The sequence below is a fragment of the Balaenoptera physalus genome (genome assembly GCF_965194825.1).
Source record: "Balaenoptera physalus genome assembly, chromosome: 9".
Lineage (NCBI taxonomy): Eukaryota > Metazoa > Chordata > Mammalia > Artiodactyla > Balaenopteridae > Balaenoptera > Balaenoptera physalus.
This window is the reverse complement of record NC_138888.1, coordinates 21,319,798-21,337,942: the sequence shown is the minus strand read 5'-3', so window position 1 is coordinate 21,337,942 and position 18,145 is coordinate 21,319,798. Positions and strand designations below refer to the sequence as shown.

The window sequence follows — 18,145 nt, the reverse complement described above, 5'->3', positions numbered from 1 at the left end:
TGCAATGAAGATCCTGTGTGCCACAACAAACATCCGGCGCAGCCAAATAAACAAACAAGTAAATAAATAAAATTTAAAAATAAAAGTGCTCTAGTTAGAAAATAAACATGGTTACCAAAGGGGAAGGGGGGGGACAAATTAGGGGATTAACAGATGTACACTACTATATATAAAATAGATAAGCAACAAGGACTTACTGTATAGCACAGGGAACAGTATTCAATATTTTGTAATAACCTATAATGGAAAAGAATCTGGAAAAGAATATGTATATCTGAATGTATATGTATATCTGAATCACTTTGCTGTATACCCAAAACTAACACAACGTTGTAAATCAACTATACTTCAGTTAAAAAAAAAAAGTGCTTTAGGAGCATAGAGAGTTATTATGGATTCTACCAGCCGGAATAGTGAGATCGCCATGCAGGGGGCGCTGTTTGAAGAGGACTTAAAATTCTAGCAGGATTTCACTGTAGAGGGAGAGGGAAACAGCCTGATTCTAGCAGCAAGAAACAAAGGAAAAAATGTAGCAGAGGAAGTGTTTAGGAAATGGCAAGAAGTAAAGGTTGACTTTAACATTGGGCTTTTGCCAAAGTGAGGTGAGAAAAGAAGTGAGGGGCAGAATGGTTCTTTGGGACCGGTTGTGAAGGTTGGCTGCTGCTCTGAGGAGTTGGGCTTGTTCTGGAGACTGTAGGATCTGTGAGTAGGGGGAGTGGCGTGGATAAACAAGAAAATGGCCAGACCTCTGAGTGTTTTGAGATGGAGATGTTGGCTTTATTTCTCTGCCTTACATTCTTGAGATGTTTTGGAAGGTTTTTGCAAATGTCCTGTTGGGTGGCATTTTGGTGGTTGTAGCTCTTTAAATGATTTAGCTAAGCCTTAGTGAAGGGTCTTCTAAAGAGGAGACCATTTCTCGACATTCTGTTTTCTGTAATGACTATTGAGGGAGAGGTAAAGCAAAGCCAGGCTCTTATAGAACACTTTCCACGCGAGACAAGCAGGTCTCTGTTTCTGTCTCTGTTTCACAGTAAGGCCATTCAGTACTCAGAACCAAGAAGATAACATGGTCCGCTTATTTAATGGTCTCCTATTTGCTCTTCTATTTTGTTCCGACATTAAACGGTGTTAGAATTGAGAATTAGGACTCTCTTTCCTTGCCAAAAGAAAACACAAGTGGCTTGTGGACTGCAAGATTTACTCTCACAGATACTTCCAGAGTAATATAAAATCTTGGCCATGCATCCACAGAAAGGAGCTGGCGGCGTATGCCCCAGCCTCCTCTCCTGAATGCAGGCTCCGTGCCCAGAAGGACATCATAAATCACTTATAATTTATGATGAGCCCAGTCGTGTGCTACACCCTGCTAGTTGGCTGGTGTCTGTCCTCTACACACTGTGACCTCCCTTCTTCAGAGCATACAGGGACTTTTTCAGACGAGCCATAGGACATAGAGCTGAGGATTTTCCCTTTGGCTGGTCCAGCCAAGCGGTCAAGGAGGGAGAAGACTGAAGACTCTTGTTCTTAGAGTTTTGCCACAGGTCTCGCTTGCTCTCTCCTGCATTGGAGGTGGGGAAGGGGCAGAAAATAAGACCATTGTTAGCCTATTTTCTTTTATTTAGCCTATTTCTTTTAATGCATTGTTTTCAACAAATACACATTTTTTTTTTTTTCTGAGTGCCAACAACCTGCAAAGAAAGCACTGTTGGGGATACAGCAGTCAATGAAACAGAGTTTTGATTCTCACGGAGACTACACTTACACAAAGTTAGTAGGTCCCATGTTGGAGGTCAGGACACAGTTTGCAGGTTAAGAAGAAGGATAAAGATCGGAAAAGGAGCAAGCTATTCTCCATCAGGTATACAGGGAAGGGACTTCTAATAAGGTGACCTTTGAGCAAAGACTTGAAGGAAGTGAGGGAATGAGCAGGAAGTGATGGAATGAGCCATGTGGGGGTCTGAAAAATCACATCCCAGTAAAGCCAGAGGCCACCAGGCAGGGGTTTGCCTCAGGTGAGAAGCAGCAGGGGCTGGAGGGGCTGGAGCAGAGAGAGCCGGGAGAGGAGGGGTTAGGAGAGGATCAGGTTGGGGGAGGGCCATCCTGGAGTAGGGAGTGGGGCATCTTAGGGACCATGCCAAGGAGTTGAGAGATTATTCAGTGTGAGATGGACAGCCATTGGAAGTTTGTGGAAGATTGGTCCTTTTCAAATACTTGAAAAACCAGAGTATAGGTATGAAGTTGGGAAAATGGGACACGGTGCTTCCTTCACTTAAACATGAGCTGTTGAAATCAGGATTGAACTGTCAGAACTTTAATTCACCCAAAGTGGGGAGTAAAACAGAAATCATGGTTCTGCACAAAAAAATGCTGGCAAGGATGTAGAGAAAAGGGAACCCTCTTCCACTGTTGGTGGGAATGTAAATTGGTGCAGCCACTGTGAAAAAGAGTAGGGAGATTCCTCAAAAAACTAAAAATAGAACTACCATATAATCAGCAATTCCACTCCTGGGAATATATGCAAAGAAAACGAAAACACTAATTCGAAAAGATACATGCACCCCAATGTTCATAGTAGCATTACTTACAATAGCTAAGATATGGAAGCAACGTAAGTGTCCGTCAGCAGATGAATGGATAAAGAAGATGTGGTATATATTTACAATGGAATATTACTCAGCCATAAAAAGAATGAAATCCTGCCATTTGCAGCAATGTCGATGGACCTAGAGGTTATTATACTTAGTGAAATAAGTCAGACAGAGAAAGACAAATACTGTGTGTTATCATTTATATGTGGAATCTAAAAAATAAAACGAATGAATATGACAACACAGAAACAGATCACAGAACTAGAGAACAAACAAGTGGTTACCAGTGGGGAGAGGGAAGGGAAGAGGGGCATGATAGGAGTAGGGGATTGAGATAGAAACTACTACATATAAAAGAAATAAGCAGTAAGAATATACTGTACAGCACGGGGAAATATAGCCGATTTTGTAAGAACTTTAAATGGAGTGTAATCCATAAAAATACTGAATCACTATGTTGTGCACCTGAAACTGATACAATAATGTAAATCAACTATATTAAAAAAAAAGAAATCATGGTTTTGCTTGGCCTTGTGGTAAAAATCACACATGCTTTTTCAATTAGGATAAAACTGATTAACCATGAGGCATTTACTCAACTGGCAACAATACTTCTCATGGAGAAGCCCAACTATTACGTTCAGTGATCTGTGTCCTGCTAAGTCTCTTCCCCAGCAAGATTCCGGGTATGCTACAGCTGTGAGTGAGACCGCCCCCCACCCCCAGCATTACTGCTGTTGTTGCGCAGATGAGTGTGAGCTTCAGTCGAAGCGCAGCTGGCGGATACTTGGGATCAGATTCTAGGAGGCTTCCATGACCCACTTTGCTCTCGGTGGACCCAGAGTCACTCTTGCTGTTTTCCACTCACAGATGACTTGCTCAAGTCTAGAGCTGTGGGGAGCGTGGGCTTGATTAATGGGCCGAAGTTACAAGGGAGGGAGTGCGATTTTGGCTCCTGATGAGGTATACCTTCCTGAAAGTGAGGGCAATGGAGAACTGGAGGGGGCTCTGCCGCAAAGGGACCCTCCTGCCTCCGAATGTCTTCAGGCAGGTGAGCACATCTTAGGAATGTTCTTGAAAGGACTCCTGCTTTGTGTGGCATGTTGGACTAGAATGACCTCGCAGATTCATTCCAATGCAAAACACTTCTGAGCCCATGAAAAAGTGTCCAGTGAACGTGTTCTGCAAACACACAGACACTCTGTAAACATGAGGCACATATTTTAAAAGATGAAGAGTGAGATACTTGTTCTGGGAGTACGGTGGTTGGAACTTGGTGCCTTGACAGCATACCTTCCATGCTTAGTTGCCTGCAGTTTGTTCTCTTTGGCCCAGGACACAGTTATCTGCATTATGTGTTAAAAATGCCCTCAGCCAAAGACCAAACAAATAGCCAAAGGCATTTTCCTATCAGGGCCCCTTTATAGGAGGTAGAGCAAAAGAACAAAGCAGTGGAGTTTGATTCTTGGCAGGAAGCCAAGCTGCCGAGGTCTAGCTCTAGTATTTACATGGAAGAAAGAGGAGGGATTTTTAGCTGAGATTAAGTTAGAACTAAAGCAACAGAAAACTTAACACTAAACTAAAGTATCCTCTGGGATCCATAATGGAACGGCAGAAACAAGGGGATATTTTCCGGCTCTCTGATGATTTTTTTTTTTTAAGTTCAAATATGAAAGCTTTTAAAAGGTGCCCAAAGCAGAGATTACAGAATGGCCTTGATTAATGATCCAGGATCACCCACTATTTGAGCTGGACCACCTGTCCTTTAGCGGCCATTGAATCTCATCCCTTGATTTACAGATAATGGGTCAGGGGCCCTGGAACTTGAAGAGTTCCCAACATCACACAACTGGCCGTGGAAGTTCTGGAACTAGCATCCAAGACTTGTGACAACTATTTTGTGTTTTAGGCCACTTTACCGGAGGAGCAAACAATTAGAAGCTCTGTTTCCTAAGAGCCAGGGGCAGACAGCCACAGTGACTGTGTTCTGAATAGGCAGTGCCTTCAGTTTCCCAGGATATGGGCTCATCCCGTGCCCAGTGGCGCCTGCAGCCTCAAGCTTAGTGCAGCACAGCTGGGGGTCTCTGGGCCCACCCCCAGGAGTAGGGGCTGAGATCCCGCTGTGAGAAGTCTCAGAGGCCTGCTCCCCCTGGAGGCCCAGTCAGGCGTGAATGGGTCCTACAATCTCGTGAGACTGAACCCCTCACACAGTCTCCGCAGAGCCCCAGTGTCATTGTGGGTGCTGCTGTTTGGCTTCCTGTGCTGACCTGGGTTCTCTCCTCTTTGACAAAACCTGAACACGTTGAAGCTGCCTTTAAGCAACAGTACTCTTTTTACATAAAAGAGCTCCCATAAAAGAACAGCTCCTGCTGGCCCCCCATACCCAGGTAACTTTGTCTGTTGAAATCGCCAACATTTCAGTGAGCTGTTGTCACTTGCTTCTGCAAGGGGTGGTGGAGAGTGGGGCTGGGTGAGTGACCTAAAGGGGCATGGGGTTTCTGTGTGTGTCTCCAAGTGAACCAATGAGATGTTCAGTATCATCCTTTTGACCTTTCATTCATTTACTCACTCATTCATTCATTCATTCATTTTCTTGTTTGTTTACATTCTGAGTCTAACCAAAAAAAAAAAGTTGGACAAAACTTAGAATAAAGAGTACACATATGCTATACATAAAATATAAATGAAGTCAGGTCACTCGCTAAGAAGGAGGAAACAGATTTCATCCATGAATTATATGAAATCTATGGTAAATATCAAGCTTTTCTCTGACTTTTCTGGCAACCAAGATACATAATTCCTAGTTATCAGAAAGGGGGAAAAAAATCCAATTTCTTTAAGAGACTAAGTGTTGCTATTCTGGGGCTCATGTCATCGCTTAATACAAAGCTGCTGGTCCAAGGCACGTCCCTCCCTCCCCCACCCCGTGTCCTAGCTTCAGGCCACCTGGAGCACCCCCCAGAAAAACACGTTCTCAGTATGTGTGAGGGTGTGGCTTGGGGCAATGGGGTTTCATTTAGGTCTTGAAATTATGTTGTCCAGGGTGACTTTAGGATTTGCAAATTATGAAGCCAGGGGTAGGAATTTTAGGGGGGGGGGTCAGAATCTAGTCCTACTGTGCATACCTACTCTCCACCAATGTATCTTTCCTTTTCCCCAAAGAACCCTAGGTAGATCCCTTCTCTGGCCCTGTTTTAGGTGTCAAGGTGCTTTCTTGAACAGGACATCCAGAGGGAATAGAGTTTGGCAGAATGCACTTTGAGGAATGTTGGCTCAAAGGATTAGAAGATGGTATGACCCTGTCACACCACCTTCTTGGCCCTTGAAAGTGGGGAATGGAACTAGTGGTCATATAGACATGTAGGCTTTAGGAACTAATATTATAGACATAAAAGGTGAATACTACTGAAGTCCCACCCTGAGCTCCTAAACTCCGTTCTGAAGTTGTACCAGGAATTTAATTTCTTCCAGAAGAAGAAAGAATCAGTGTTGAGATTCCCATTCCTTTACATACTGTGAAAACATGAATTAACTCCATCCTCCCAAGATTTGGGATTTGTCAGGGGATACACCAGAACACTCTAGAACTTGTGAGTATGGCAGGGAAAAGAATTACAGAAATGTTGGACTTTTGTAATAGATGATGTGAGAAAGAAAACACTAGAAAAGTAGTCCCTTCTGTCTGAGGTTCAGATGAGTTACCTGAGTGTCTACTGAAAGTTTGTTTTCCATGTAAGCACATTCATACATTGCACATTCATAGAAGCCTGTGTTTTAGAATGCATCATTACTAAAGAAAGGAGTATTTCCAAGTGAGAAGTAGCCTTGGTGCTCCATAGTTGATACGGGATAATGTGTCTGGATTCTTGGCCACATTCCATTATTTGGAAGACGAGGCACAGTGGCTGAGCTTCAGGTCTTGGGCTGGGGTTATTTGCCCTGTCTTAATTATGTTGATTCCAATCACGTGGTTTGCTAGGCAACCAGAAAAACTGGGGTTTGAGCCCTTAAGTCAACAGAATGAATATGCTCAATTCTACTTGAAATGTTTTTCGTAATTATTTTAAGCAATGACTTGATTCTTACTTGTGCTTATTCTTTTTAAAAGTATTAGAAAGGAAGATTTCTACAAGACAAAGTAGAGAGGAGCTGATAAGAAGGGGAGTTCTTAAGGAATTGCCTGATCAAGGTGAGGAAATTAATCATACATTTAAAATAATTTGGTCCTTCCTTCTTTGGTCTTTCTTTCATTTTCTTTTGAAATTTAAGATGATCATGGTCTTTGGGAAATAAAGTACCACACTCTGAGAATCTTGCTTTAATTCAGAATGCCTTTGTGGGCTGCAGAGAATCTAAGGTTTTTCTAGAGAAGAAATTCAATGACCTTTTTGGTGAGTCCTTCACCATATGTCACCCTAAACCTAAAGCTTTACAAAGCTACTCTGTGGCAGGAGATACAGATAAGATACAAATGCTTACATGATTCATTCTCTATTCTTGAGCTTCAATCTGTCTATACAAGTAAACTCAATTGTTTAAGTAAATGCAAAGTTTTAGCTTGGCTCATGCCTTTTGGTTTCTTAAGTCTACCAGTAAAAGAAAAGAGAGAGAAAAGAGATGGTAAACAGACCTCTCGTCCTTTATACTCTGTAATACACTCAAATGTACAGTCAGTAAGGATTAATGGGCAAATTAAATTAATCTGCTTTATGTGTTCTCTCAAGTAATTTTCCCAGCATTGTTCTCTTTTCATTTCTTTGAATCTAGCTCTCTCTCACCATATCACTAACAATTATTATTTCCAAGTGTTTTTTCCCCTACCTCTAATCTTCTTCCCTTTTTTCCTCTATCCTCCCAAGGGGGAATCTTGCTCAAAAAGACAAGGATTAGATAGAAACTGAGATAGACCCTCAAAAGAAATACCAAGATGGTTATTTCTCCAAATAAATAATACTGAATGATTTTCATTGCTCCCACTACTATAAAACTAAAGGAAATTTTTGTTGCAACATTGCTGACTTACCTCATGCCTTTCCTCACCCCACCCCTCCAAACATTTACTGGGGTAAAATATTATTATTGTGCTTTTATAGGCACAAATAAAATGCTGTTGATTTGGAATTGAAATAATAGTTCTTCTCATTTCCTGATATATATTCCTTGCAAAGAGCTTAACCTCTTTTGGCATGCACTATGTGTAAATCCAAATGCCACGCTTTTCCCAACATCTGAATATTCTAGAAGGAGCTAGGAGATGCTTTACTATTTTACTCCTGCAGAGAAAATAGGGACATCTGGAGTGAATACTACCATTTTTCTTGAGCCCTCAAAATTTTAGGTATTTTATTTATTGTACTTTTCTCACTCCATTTTATGAATGAACTTAAAGTAGTCCCTAATTTTCTATTACCTTGAAGCTATTCATTTCCTTCCTGGGACTTTTAGAAATAAAAAATGTACATCCTTAACATTTTTGTACTTGAAGGTGGGCTTGCTACTGGTATCAAAGTTTGCTTCCTCCCTAATCTCCCTGGAGACGGCAGAGAAATTACATGTCCACTGAAAGCTCAATGCTGGGCGATCACCTGTATAGCGTGGGCCAGTGCACTGTTTTGGTATCCTTTATTTGGAAACCTTTTCAAAGAAAGGAAAAAAAGGAAAAATTTCTGATCAAAACTGTTAATGAGTATTAAAGTTAGAGACTAAAGGCCTCTTTTTTTACCCAATTAAAAATTATAGCTAGAAAAGCGTTTACTTTTTCTAAAGACAAGTGGCAGTCAGTGGTCAGCTGAAAGAAATGCTTAACATTGCTTGGTTTTATTTTGCCTAATCTGTTAAACTATTTGCAAGATGGATTACAATTTCATATACTTACTTTCCAGAAATCTGACTCTATTGGATCTTTGTATTTAATGTTTGCAGACCGAACGTTAAAAGTTTTAAAACATAAAATAACAAAACAGTCTTTAACCTAAACATAGTGTAGTATAGGTTTAATGTTTGGGAAGTCATCAATTACTGAGTCTTACTTTCTACTTTTTGCATGGTCCCTATATAGAACTACAGAAATTACCAAATACTTAGAAATTCCCAGTGAGGCTTATTGTAAATAGAGCCCTTCCCCACCTTCAGCCAAGGGCTGGGGAAAATAGTTTTCTGTCATTTTTCCAAAAACAATTATCTTGAGAATTTCGGTCTGTTTCCAGCTCTCGCCAGAGACTGGAAGCTGCTGTGCTTGGTGAACACCTCCTCTCTTCTGCCAGTGAAGGTTCATTCTTTGCCTTCATGTTCTTGACCTTGTCTTAGCTCTTGACAGTGCTTGTCAATTATGCCCTTTATTCAGTGAGCCAAATAGACTTTTAAAATCCTGCCAGCTACCCTGGATTTGACCTCATCCCATTCCACCCCATACCTTCACTCCCAGCTATTATTATTCCTTTTAGATGACCTTTTTTACGCCAAGATCTAAACTTCAATCTAAAAATTCAGTGATTGGCCTTCTCTCCTGAGAAGTCCATGGTCTGGTCCAAGTTTAGTCATCTTCTGGTTCTTACCTTCCATCTTTTCCCTTAGCTTTAACATGAAGGCATATAGATGTTTCTGCCTGCATAACAGCCTCCTTTCTTTTTCTCCCATGGTGTCCTCTTTAACCTTCTAATGAGTCATTCAACTTCTGTTCTTACATGATTTTCTTCTTGTCTCTGTTCCTGTGTTAACTGTATCCCCAATGTACCAGTTTACCAGAAAGAGGGAAATCCCTCAAATACTCTCATGCTTCTTATTTAACCACTTATTTCTGTGTGCTTTATCTCTTGGTTTACTTTAAGCTTACGACTCTTGTCTGAGTTTTCTCCTTCCTTTGCATACAAATGCTCCTGTAAGACTTGGAGTGGGCACATCTTACTGTAACCTGCAGCCTGGCTCAACATCTTGTCTTGCCTTCCTTTGCTGAGCTTGTATTTTACTTACATATATAAACTATATCAAGGACTTAACTTATTTTAATTCTACTGATAAAATAATACGCAAAACTAGAAAACCTTTTCAATACACACACCAATTAATTAATAATAACTTCAGTTCTCCTCTGTTTTATTCTTGAATTCCATATTTATTACAAACATGACTCCTTTTTCTATTATTTCCTATACTTTAGCTTTATATCTCAGAGTAAGTATCTTTCTACATTGTTGATTATTTCTTTCTATCATGTGATAATCCAATTTCTTCTTGTGCCCACAATTATTTAATTTTCTCTCTAGGTTTTTTGTTCTGAATTTTAAAAATTAGTTATTTAGTCTACTAAAGAATTTTTAATGTAATAATGGTTAAAACAATTAAATTGTCATTAACATGATTTCAACATGTTTTCATTACCAACTAAAGTCATAGAAAACAAAGGTAAATTTATATTTGGGTTACCTAAAAATTGAGGATTTTTATATAAAGAAGTCGTTTTCTATTTTGTCTGGAATTTTCCGTTCTTATATTATTTTTTGTTTTTCTGAATCCAGTACCTGGACATTATATTGTGTCTCCCCTCCCTCTTTTTTTTACTAGCAAATTTCTTGGGATCCAGTAATAAGAACTAAGAATCTTTTGTTTTCTTTTTGGTTTGTTGTATAGTCTTTAAAAAATCATTACCTTAATTTTATTGAAATAGTTGAGATCTACTTGCAATGGCATTGCCTTCAATTATTGTCTATTTTAGTTTTATACAGGAATCGGATTATAGGTACTTGGAAGTTACATGACTAAGGAACAATTGTTCATTTTAAGTATGACATAATTCTGTGACATGTATTTTACTTATTAAAATGCCATGCTTGTTTTTGTCAATAAGGCCAATGGATTTTATTGTTGAGCCAAAGCAATTCAGTCATATTTAATGAAAACTTGGGAGATGGTCTCTGTTTTAGAATGATTGCCAAAATAAGATTAATCAAAAATTGCATAAAATCAGCTCTAATCATGCATTTCTTCAAGTTTGCTGAGTAAAAACTTCAAATCATTAATTTTGCTTTTACAGTGGTAGCACAGCTTCTTAAAAATTTTCCTGATATGAACTACAGTTAAAATTTCAAGCATCACTGAATTAAGAGTTTTGGCAAAATCTCTCTCACTTTAGAAACTCCTAGGAATTTATAAACATTCAGGGGTGTTAAAATTAGTTATTTGTGATTTAGATAACATAAATTTTAATTTCAGTTGTGATTTTTTAAAAATTCCCCTGTAATTGCTTTTTTTTACATTTTTTTCCTAATGTTTTCAAATTATTATTAGCTCAACTTAAAGACTTCCTGCTCAGCTATATGTGACAATTCCCTGAGTACATTTTAATATTTCCATAAATAGGAAAATGAAAATACAGTTAGCCTTACTGCCATCTTTCCCTGAATAGAGTAGCAGTTATATTACTGTGTAAAGTTAACATGTCATGGATGTAATATTCTGGAGACAGTGGTGCTTGGAAATGTTCATATTCTCCCACTAATCGTTTGTATGTGTAGTTGCATTTCATGTTATTTGTGTAGTTGCATTCACCTTGTGTTTTTGGTGCTTGTTAAAAATGTTTATTCCATTTTTCAGATTCCTTTTTTCACAGGTCAGTTTCTGAATGACAAAGAGACTCCTAAGTATTGACTTCAACCAAAACTAAGCCCAAGAAGAGAGGGACTCTCCTGCCTAGGGATATTTTATAATTAGGTTAATCATTCCTAACTGTCTTGAGATGGCTCCTGGATACTCCCTCCATAGCTGCTTTCCCCCAAGACTAAGAATGTTCTAGCTCTTTCATTTGAATGAATTATTCAGTAAAACATGGTGAAAATAGTCCAGGATGTATTTGGTTCCCAGGTCTGAAACATAAACCTGAACCCTACAGTCCTAGTAACTGGAAAACTTGGTTTTAAGAAAGCCATCAAGTTAGACATCTAGGTGTTTCTCTCCCCATTTTTAGATGGAGATGTAACAGTTAACTTTGAAAATTCAAACGGGCACATGATACCCATCGGAGAGGAATCTACCCGAGAGGAAAATGTAGTAAAATCTGAAGAAGGTAATGGCTCTGTAGCTGAAAAAGCACCACCTCTGGAGGAAAAGGCAGAAGATAAGAAAGGTAAAATCAAGAGAAACCCCATATTCTTTTACAGCTCAAAGTTGAGAAGCAGGTCTTAGGCTCCAAATAGTGACCCTAAGACCAGTAGAGAGGAGTTCTGCAAATACAAAGAGGAGAGAAACGATAACTAGCAAAGAGAAATTGGATGGTTTCCTCAGGTAGCTACATCCATTTTATAAGCACATCATTTAATGTTTTATTAAAGGGGGCTAATTAATAGTAAGAATCGGAAGGGGTGGCCTCTTCTATCATTAGAGATGTCTGGGAATGTTATCCTTTCCTCAGGAGCTTTTTCTCAGTATCTTTTTTAAAAATATTTATTTATTTATTTTTGGCTGCATTGGGTCTTCATTGCTGCACGCGGGCTTTCTCTAGTTGCAGCGAGCGGGGGCTACTCTTGGTTGTGGTGCGCGGGCTTCTCACTGCAGTGGCTTCTCTTGTTGCGGAGCTTGGGCTCTAGGTGTGCGGGCTTCAGTAGTTGTGGCACGTGGCTCAGTAGTTGTGGCTCGCGGGCTCTAGAGCGCAGGCTCAGTAGTTGTGGCACACGGGCTTAGTTGCTCTGTGGCATGTGGGATCTTCCTGGACCAGGGCTCGAACCCGTGTCCCCTGCATTGGCAGGTGGATTCTTAACCACTGCGCCACCAGGGAAGCCCCTCAGTATCTTTAAAAAAAAAAAAAAAAAAAAGCCAGCAGTCTGAACATCTTTCTCTGCTGGTTACTTTCAAATTATAGCAGCTCAGCTTGGAGGAATAGCATAACTATTGATGGCTTGCTCAGCCCAGCATTATCTCTTTAGAAGTGGGAGCTTGGGTGGTGGCATCCGCACACCCAACACTGTAAGTTCTGGTCCAGGTTCAGACATTTCTGGGAGACCCAGGAATAGTTCCCAGTAATGCCGGGGATTCTGGTTGCTGGAATGGCCATAACCTCTGCTCCATGATTTATTTGTCTGTGCAATTGGAAATTTCAAAATATGCCAGAGGCAATTATGCTATTCCCTGAAGGCTTCTTTAGAGACTTCGGTTTCCAAAGTGAAATACTATGGTAGATTGCAGAAACTGCAAAATATTTGTCTATCAAGGACCCCCAGAACATTCACAAGTTCCTGGTCACTGATTGACTACATCGCCATACCATTCCTATCACGGTTGCAGGAACCCCCAAGCCTCTTACTTATGCAAACCTGAACTGAAACCCCCCGTAAGGTAATGCTTTGTTGGGAGATTCTAGATGATTTCCTGCTGCATAGAAATGAATCCTCAGAAAACAGGCTGTTTTTCCATCATGCCTGCCTCTGAGTTGGATGGCATAAATTTGTCAAACCTAGTTTGGGCTCTCTAGGCATTTTGAGAACTCTTAGAAATTGCTGGAAGGAAACTTCTCTTCCTCTGTTCTTGATCCAAATCCTCCAAAGGCAAAGGGAACAAAAGAACATTTGACAGACACAACTTAAAATCATCTTCTCAGGAAGTCCATAACCTCTTATTATTTGAATATAAATTAGCCTTTGAAAATTTTAGAAGCCTCTATTAGTAATCTGTTGGAAACTTATTATTTTGCTTTATTCCATTTTAAGTATGGTACTCATGGGGCTTTACTTAGTGTTTCCATTGAAGGGCTCTGGTTATGCTTAAGATCACGTTAGTTGATTTCTCAGAACTGATTATGAGAAATTAACTAAAATTTTTAATGATAATATTCCTGGAACATAAGAGAAAACAGACCTGAATAGAGTTTAAGAGGTTTCAGTTGAAATGCAGTGATTTCTTTTTTTTTACTTTTTTATTTTTTAGTCCAACTGTCCTGTCTCACCACACTGTTAAATTTCAAATCCATCTGTGCTTTGTCCCTGGTACAGCCTTTTCACATTCAAAACCACATCCTTCTTTATGTAACAGTGCCATCTCTGGTGCTTGCCTGGTCCGTGCGGAATGTCAGTCAGTGCACTGGACAGACTTCAAAGGCCGTATTTCCCTTATCAGCCTAATAAAAAGTTGCTGACAGTTTTATGTTAATTAAACCAGCAGGCCTGATGTTCCAAAAAAATGGCAGACTTCATAGGTTCATGGATATTTGAGAGATGTTTTTGTTTTCTTATTTTTTACTTCGGATTAGTACATTCAGTTCTCTTTGGTCAAATAAGGTCCGAGATAGCATCTTGCTTGGCTGGTCTGTACATAAGGAGATGGAAAGGCTGGACATGGTGCCCCAGCACTAATAAGACAGAGGAGCCTCCCTCTCGCTGTGTAGACAGTGCCCCCGCTGGCGCCACACTGAGTGAGGGGAAACATTTGGTATGGAAACCACTTCCTGACAGTAAAAAGAATGTCACTCCTGACTAACATCATGGAGTATCATGGTACACAGAAAATATCTTATAAACAAACCATTCATTGCTCTGGAAAGACACCATTTAATACTGAAAAAACAGCTTAAGAGTTACTCTTACCTCTGCTCCTCTTTTGATCTCACTTCTTATTCGAACTTACTACCGTGCAAATCTACTCTCCCATGTTCTCAGTTTACCCTTTATTTTGGGGTGCAGTGTGCCCCTTCCTTTTGCATTAAGTCAACTTACCCAAGAACTTCATTTCATATATTAACTGGTTATATTTGCAAAACCACATCACATAACCATCCTAGATGCTTGTATCTCTTTTTGAGACAGCGTGTCAGTACTTTAATATTTGAAACATCAGCGTCAAAGCAAACAAAACAAATGTCAAGTGGCCTTCCCACTACTCTGGGGGCAGGTTCTACCTAGGACACGTGGTGTTCCTGGGGCTCCTGAGGGCACCTGATTCTGAGCTAGGGCGGGGGTCTTGTGCCTCTTCTGCCTAACACTGGAAACTTTTTCCTGAAGGCCTTCGGGCCTCTTAGTCTCCCATTATTCCTTATCAATAAATATATAAGCAGCAGAAAAACTGATGTGCAATCTGTTAAATATAGCTTGGTATTAAATATGAGAAATCTGCAAAGTATCTGATATTATTTCTGTTGGGTCACTGTAGAGGGCTTTCCATGAAGTAACAAGTATCTTACCTGCATTTGTTCCCCACGTGAGCATGAAGGTCAGCCACGGGGGCCGGGGAAAGAACACACTGTGCATAAGAAACGGCCTTTGCCTTCAAGCAGACCGTGACCTATGTGGAGACCAGCAATGTACACAGGCAATTGTAATACAAGACGCAAAGTGCTCTGGGAGGCCCGAGGACCGCAAACCAGGGAGCTTGCAAGTGGGACCAACACTGGGTCTTAGAGGAAGATATTTCCAAACTGAGACCTGGAGGAGATGAGAAGGATGCAGTCAGACGAAGGAGAGGAATGGGGGCAAGTGCATTCTAGGCAAAGTGAAGGCCGCCTGCAGTTCTCAGATTTGCTCTAAGTGTTGTTGGACTCGACTCTCCATGTGGTGGAAGGAGGCACATTTGGAAGTGTAGTCATTAGCTCACCTCCAGACCATTGTTATGAGACGTAGTATCCTCATCAAGCCGGAGTGCATAGGCAGCCCTTTCTTAACCTCCTCTTGAAAAGGTAATACTCCTCTACACCATCAGTTTATGTCTTTTCTTCAGATCGTATGCTAAGAGTAAAAAATACCTCTTGACGTTATTCATTATCTCCCAGATACAAGAGTTCACTTCCCACGGATGTGTGTGTGTGTGTGTGTGTGTGTGTGTGTGTGTGTGTGCGCGCGTTAATAACTACCAGCTGATCAGTCACATTCACTGAATAGACATAATGTTTAGAGCATCTTGCTTGATGGAATATAAAATTTCAGACAAATGCAGTTTATAATTTAGTCAGAAAAGTATACTGTTTGCGTGTGTGTGCTCTTGCACTCATACACACATACACACACACACACACACCCGTTAGGAATCACTGCAGAGTAAACATAAACATTGGCCATATGGCAAACACACACAGATCATTGATAGAATTTACAGAGGAGAGAGGAGTGGACCATGCTTCTCCAAGAGTAGCCAGAAGTTTGCGTGTAGTGTGTACATTCTCAACCCAGTAGGAATTGTCATTTCCAGCTGTCATAGAGTGAACCATCTCCTTCCCAAACTCAGAAGCTGGATTCTTTGGGATATAACTTTAGAATTTAAAAACCTTAGGCAGACAGAAAAAAAGATCCCTCAGTAATATGCCATGAAGGCAGAGGATAAGAGATGTGAGGCTTCGTAGCAGGAGAGAGAATTAAGATACCAAATGGTGCAGATCCCTGTGACTGGCTCTCACCACGAATGGTGTTATTGGTGGATCTCCATTATGCCAGGGGCTAAAGGTACAAAGATGTACTTAAAGAACAGGCCTCTAACCTAAGTCGAAAGACTAGCAAATCAATGTACATTTGTATGTTTTACATTAAAATAAAATGTTTTCAGTGACTGTCAACTTGTATTGTTCTCAACTCTGACTCTTGCGGTATAGTGGCCTTGTGGTTCAGACCTGGTGGGTTAGGAGCGCCACTCCTGTATTATAGATGCTAAGCAGCTTAGTTGAAGAGACAAGATATATAAACAGAAAGGCAAACATACCAAGTAGCCTCTGATAAATGTTGACTAAGTAGCTCAGATAATGAGTACAGTCAAGTTCAGGAGTCCGTTTGGGCTGCAGTGACTGGGGTGGGTTGCATGACTGAGGGAAGGTAAAAGAAAAGTTTTATTCATTACATACTGAAATTTCAATCATTTTTATGGTAGTTATACATGTAGAATGATGGAGATGTAAAAAAAAGGGGAGGAGTCCTCACTTCACACTCACTGGGATGAGAAATGAAACAAAAGAAATAGTAAAATGTGATGCATTCCAATATTAAAATCCTTTCTTGGTCATTGGATAATAGAAGAACATATTCAGTAAAGGCTCAGTCTTGTCTTAACGCTGTCTTACACTTTTTGTTGTGTTCCATTTTGAAATGCTGCTTAGCTCTTCGGACCCAAAGTGTATTTTAATTTTAACTAGTCACAATTAGAAAAGATAAGGATGTGAATACGTGGATGAACGTTCAGCATCCCCACTTTTTAAAATGAGAAACTAATACTACTCTAGTTATGCAAAATCTTGTGTGAGGCTTCTGTTCTTAGGTATGATTTTTTTAAATGAACTTTAACGTTTATCTTTTTAAACTCATTACTTGCGTGTACACTACAAAACAAATTTGATATTTTTTTTGGTTTCTGCACCCTCCAGTACCTACAGTTGTGACACGGTTTGAAAAGGTCGGAGGAAGTTATTGTAAAACAGGAAGCTGCCCTAGTGCCCTGGGAGAACTTGAGAAAATTTTAATAATAGAAAATAGTTTATTCTTCAGTGCATTGTGCTTCCTGTACCAGATTCTAGAGAGTCTCCCTTAGCTTAGAAAATAATTGGTTTTTGACCACAATGAGACAGAGACGGAGCACAGATCCCGTTCAGGTTGATGGGGCTTGAGTTCTCCTGAGAAAGTCCCTCAGTGAAGGGTAACTGTGAGTCCAGCCATTGCTGTGCTGTCAGCCTCACCCTGTGGCGGTGCGTGTAATGCGCTGATCTGCCGCTCTTGGAGTCCTTCCGTTTGGTTACAAACTTAGCACTCACGCCCACATCATCGTCCAGCAACCACCGGTTCAAGGTTGGTGTCAGCCCCTGGTGGTGGACATTTACACTCACCCTGAACTTAACTTCATCACAGTCGCTTGTGCAGTCTTATTTTATCACAGGAGTGGTTTTTGGACCTGGAGAGCACACCCTAGTTGGGCTTTTAGCCTTTGATCTTCTTTACCCCAACCTTCACTCTCTCTGGTGCAGAACCCCGCTGGTTCCCAGGGGCCAAGCAGCTGCATGTTTGTATCACTGTTGCACCGTGTCTTGCTCCTCCTGTTTATATGGTGTGTATGGTGTGTGTCCGTATCAGTCTGCTTCTGTTCACTTTCTCATTTGTAGAGAACACTGAAAACCACTCTGAAACACCGGCAGCTCCTGCTCCGCCTCCTCCAGCTCTTCCTAAGCCTAAACCCAAACCTAAGCCCAAAAAAACACCTGTGCCTCCAAAAGGGGCCGCTGCTGGGGCCAGCCCCAAGGGTGACGAAGTGCCTCCTATTAAAAAAATTACCAAGGCTCCTGGTAAGCAGGCCCCCGTCCCTCCACCCAAGCCAACAAGCCGAAATGCAACCCGAGAGGCTGGTGAGTATGCCCTCTGTGGGGTTGAGTCTAGGGTGCTTGGCTCTGGGGTGGGGCTGATTTCTTCTTCTAGGAATGATGGCCTTTTTGGTGTCTGCTGTCTTAGGTTGTAACACCAGTGGATTCAGCTTTGACACAGAGAATGCCCAGGAGATTCCTTTGTTGCTGTCTCTACCAAAGAAAAGTCAACCACTTGATCCATTCACCTCGTTAGGTTTAGGGTGAATAGACGTCTTTCATCCTGCATATCCACTATCTGCACAAAACCCAG

The 18,145-nt window shown here is 40.7% G+C and overlaps 1 protein-coding gene across 9 annotated transcripts in view; it reads left to right on the top strand.

Moving 5' to 3' along the window:
• Window positions 1–18,145, top strand: part of PHACTR2 (phosphatase and actin regulator 2) — a gene marked incomplete at its 3' end in the record, with an annotated part of 253,202 nt that overhangs the window by 190,375 nt on the left and 44,682 nt on the right. For 6 of the 9 annotated variants that reach the window (XM_082474585.1, XM_082474584.1, XM_082474590.1 and 3 more), the window contains exons 3-5: window positions 6,697–6,777; window positions 11,548–11,706; window positions 17,638–17,877. In XM_082474585.1, the coding sequence (XP_082330711.1) occupies window positions 6,697–6,777; window positions 11,548–11,706; window positions 17,638–17,877 (480 nt within the window). The remainder of the gene's footprint in view (window positions 1–6,696; window positions 6,778–11,547; window positions 11,707–17,637; window positions 17,878–18,145) is intronic. The other 3 variants (XM_082474587.1, XM_082474588.1, XM_082474592.1) reach the window with 1 other exon arrangement.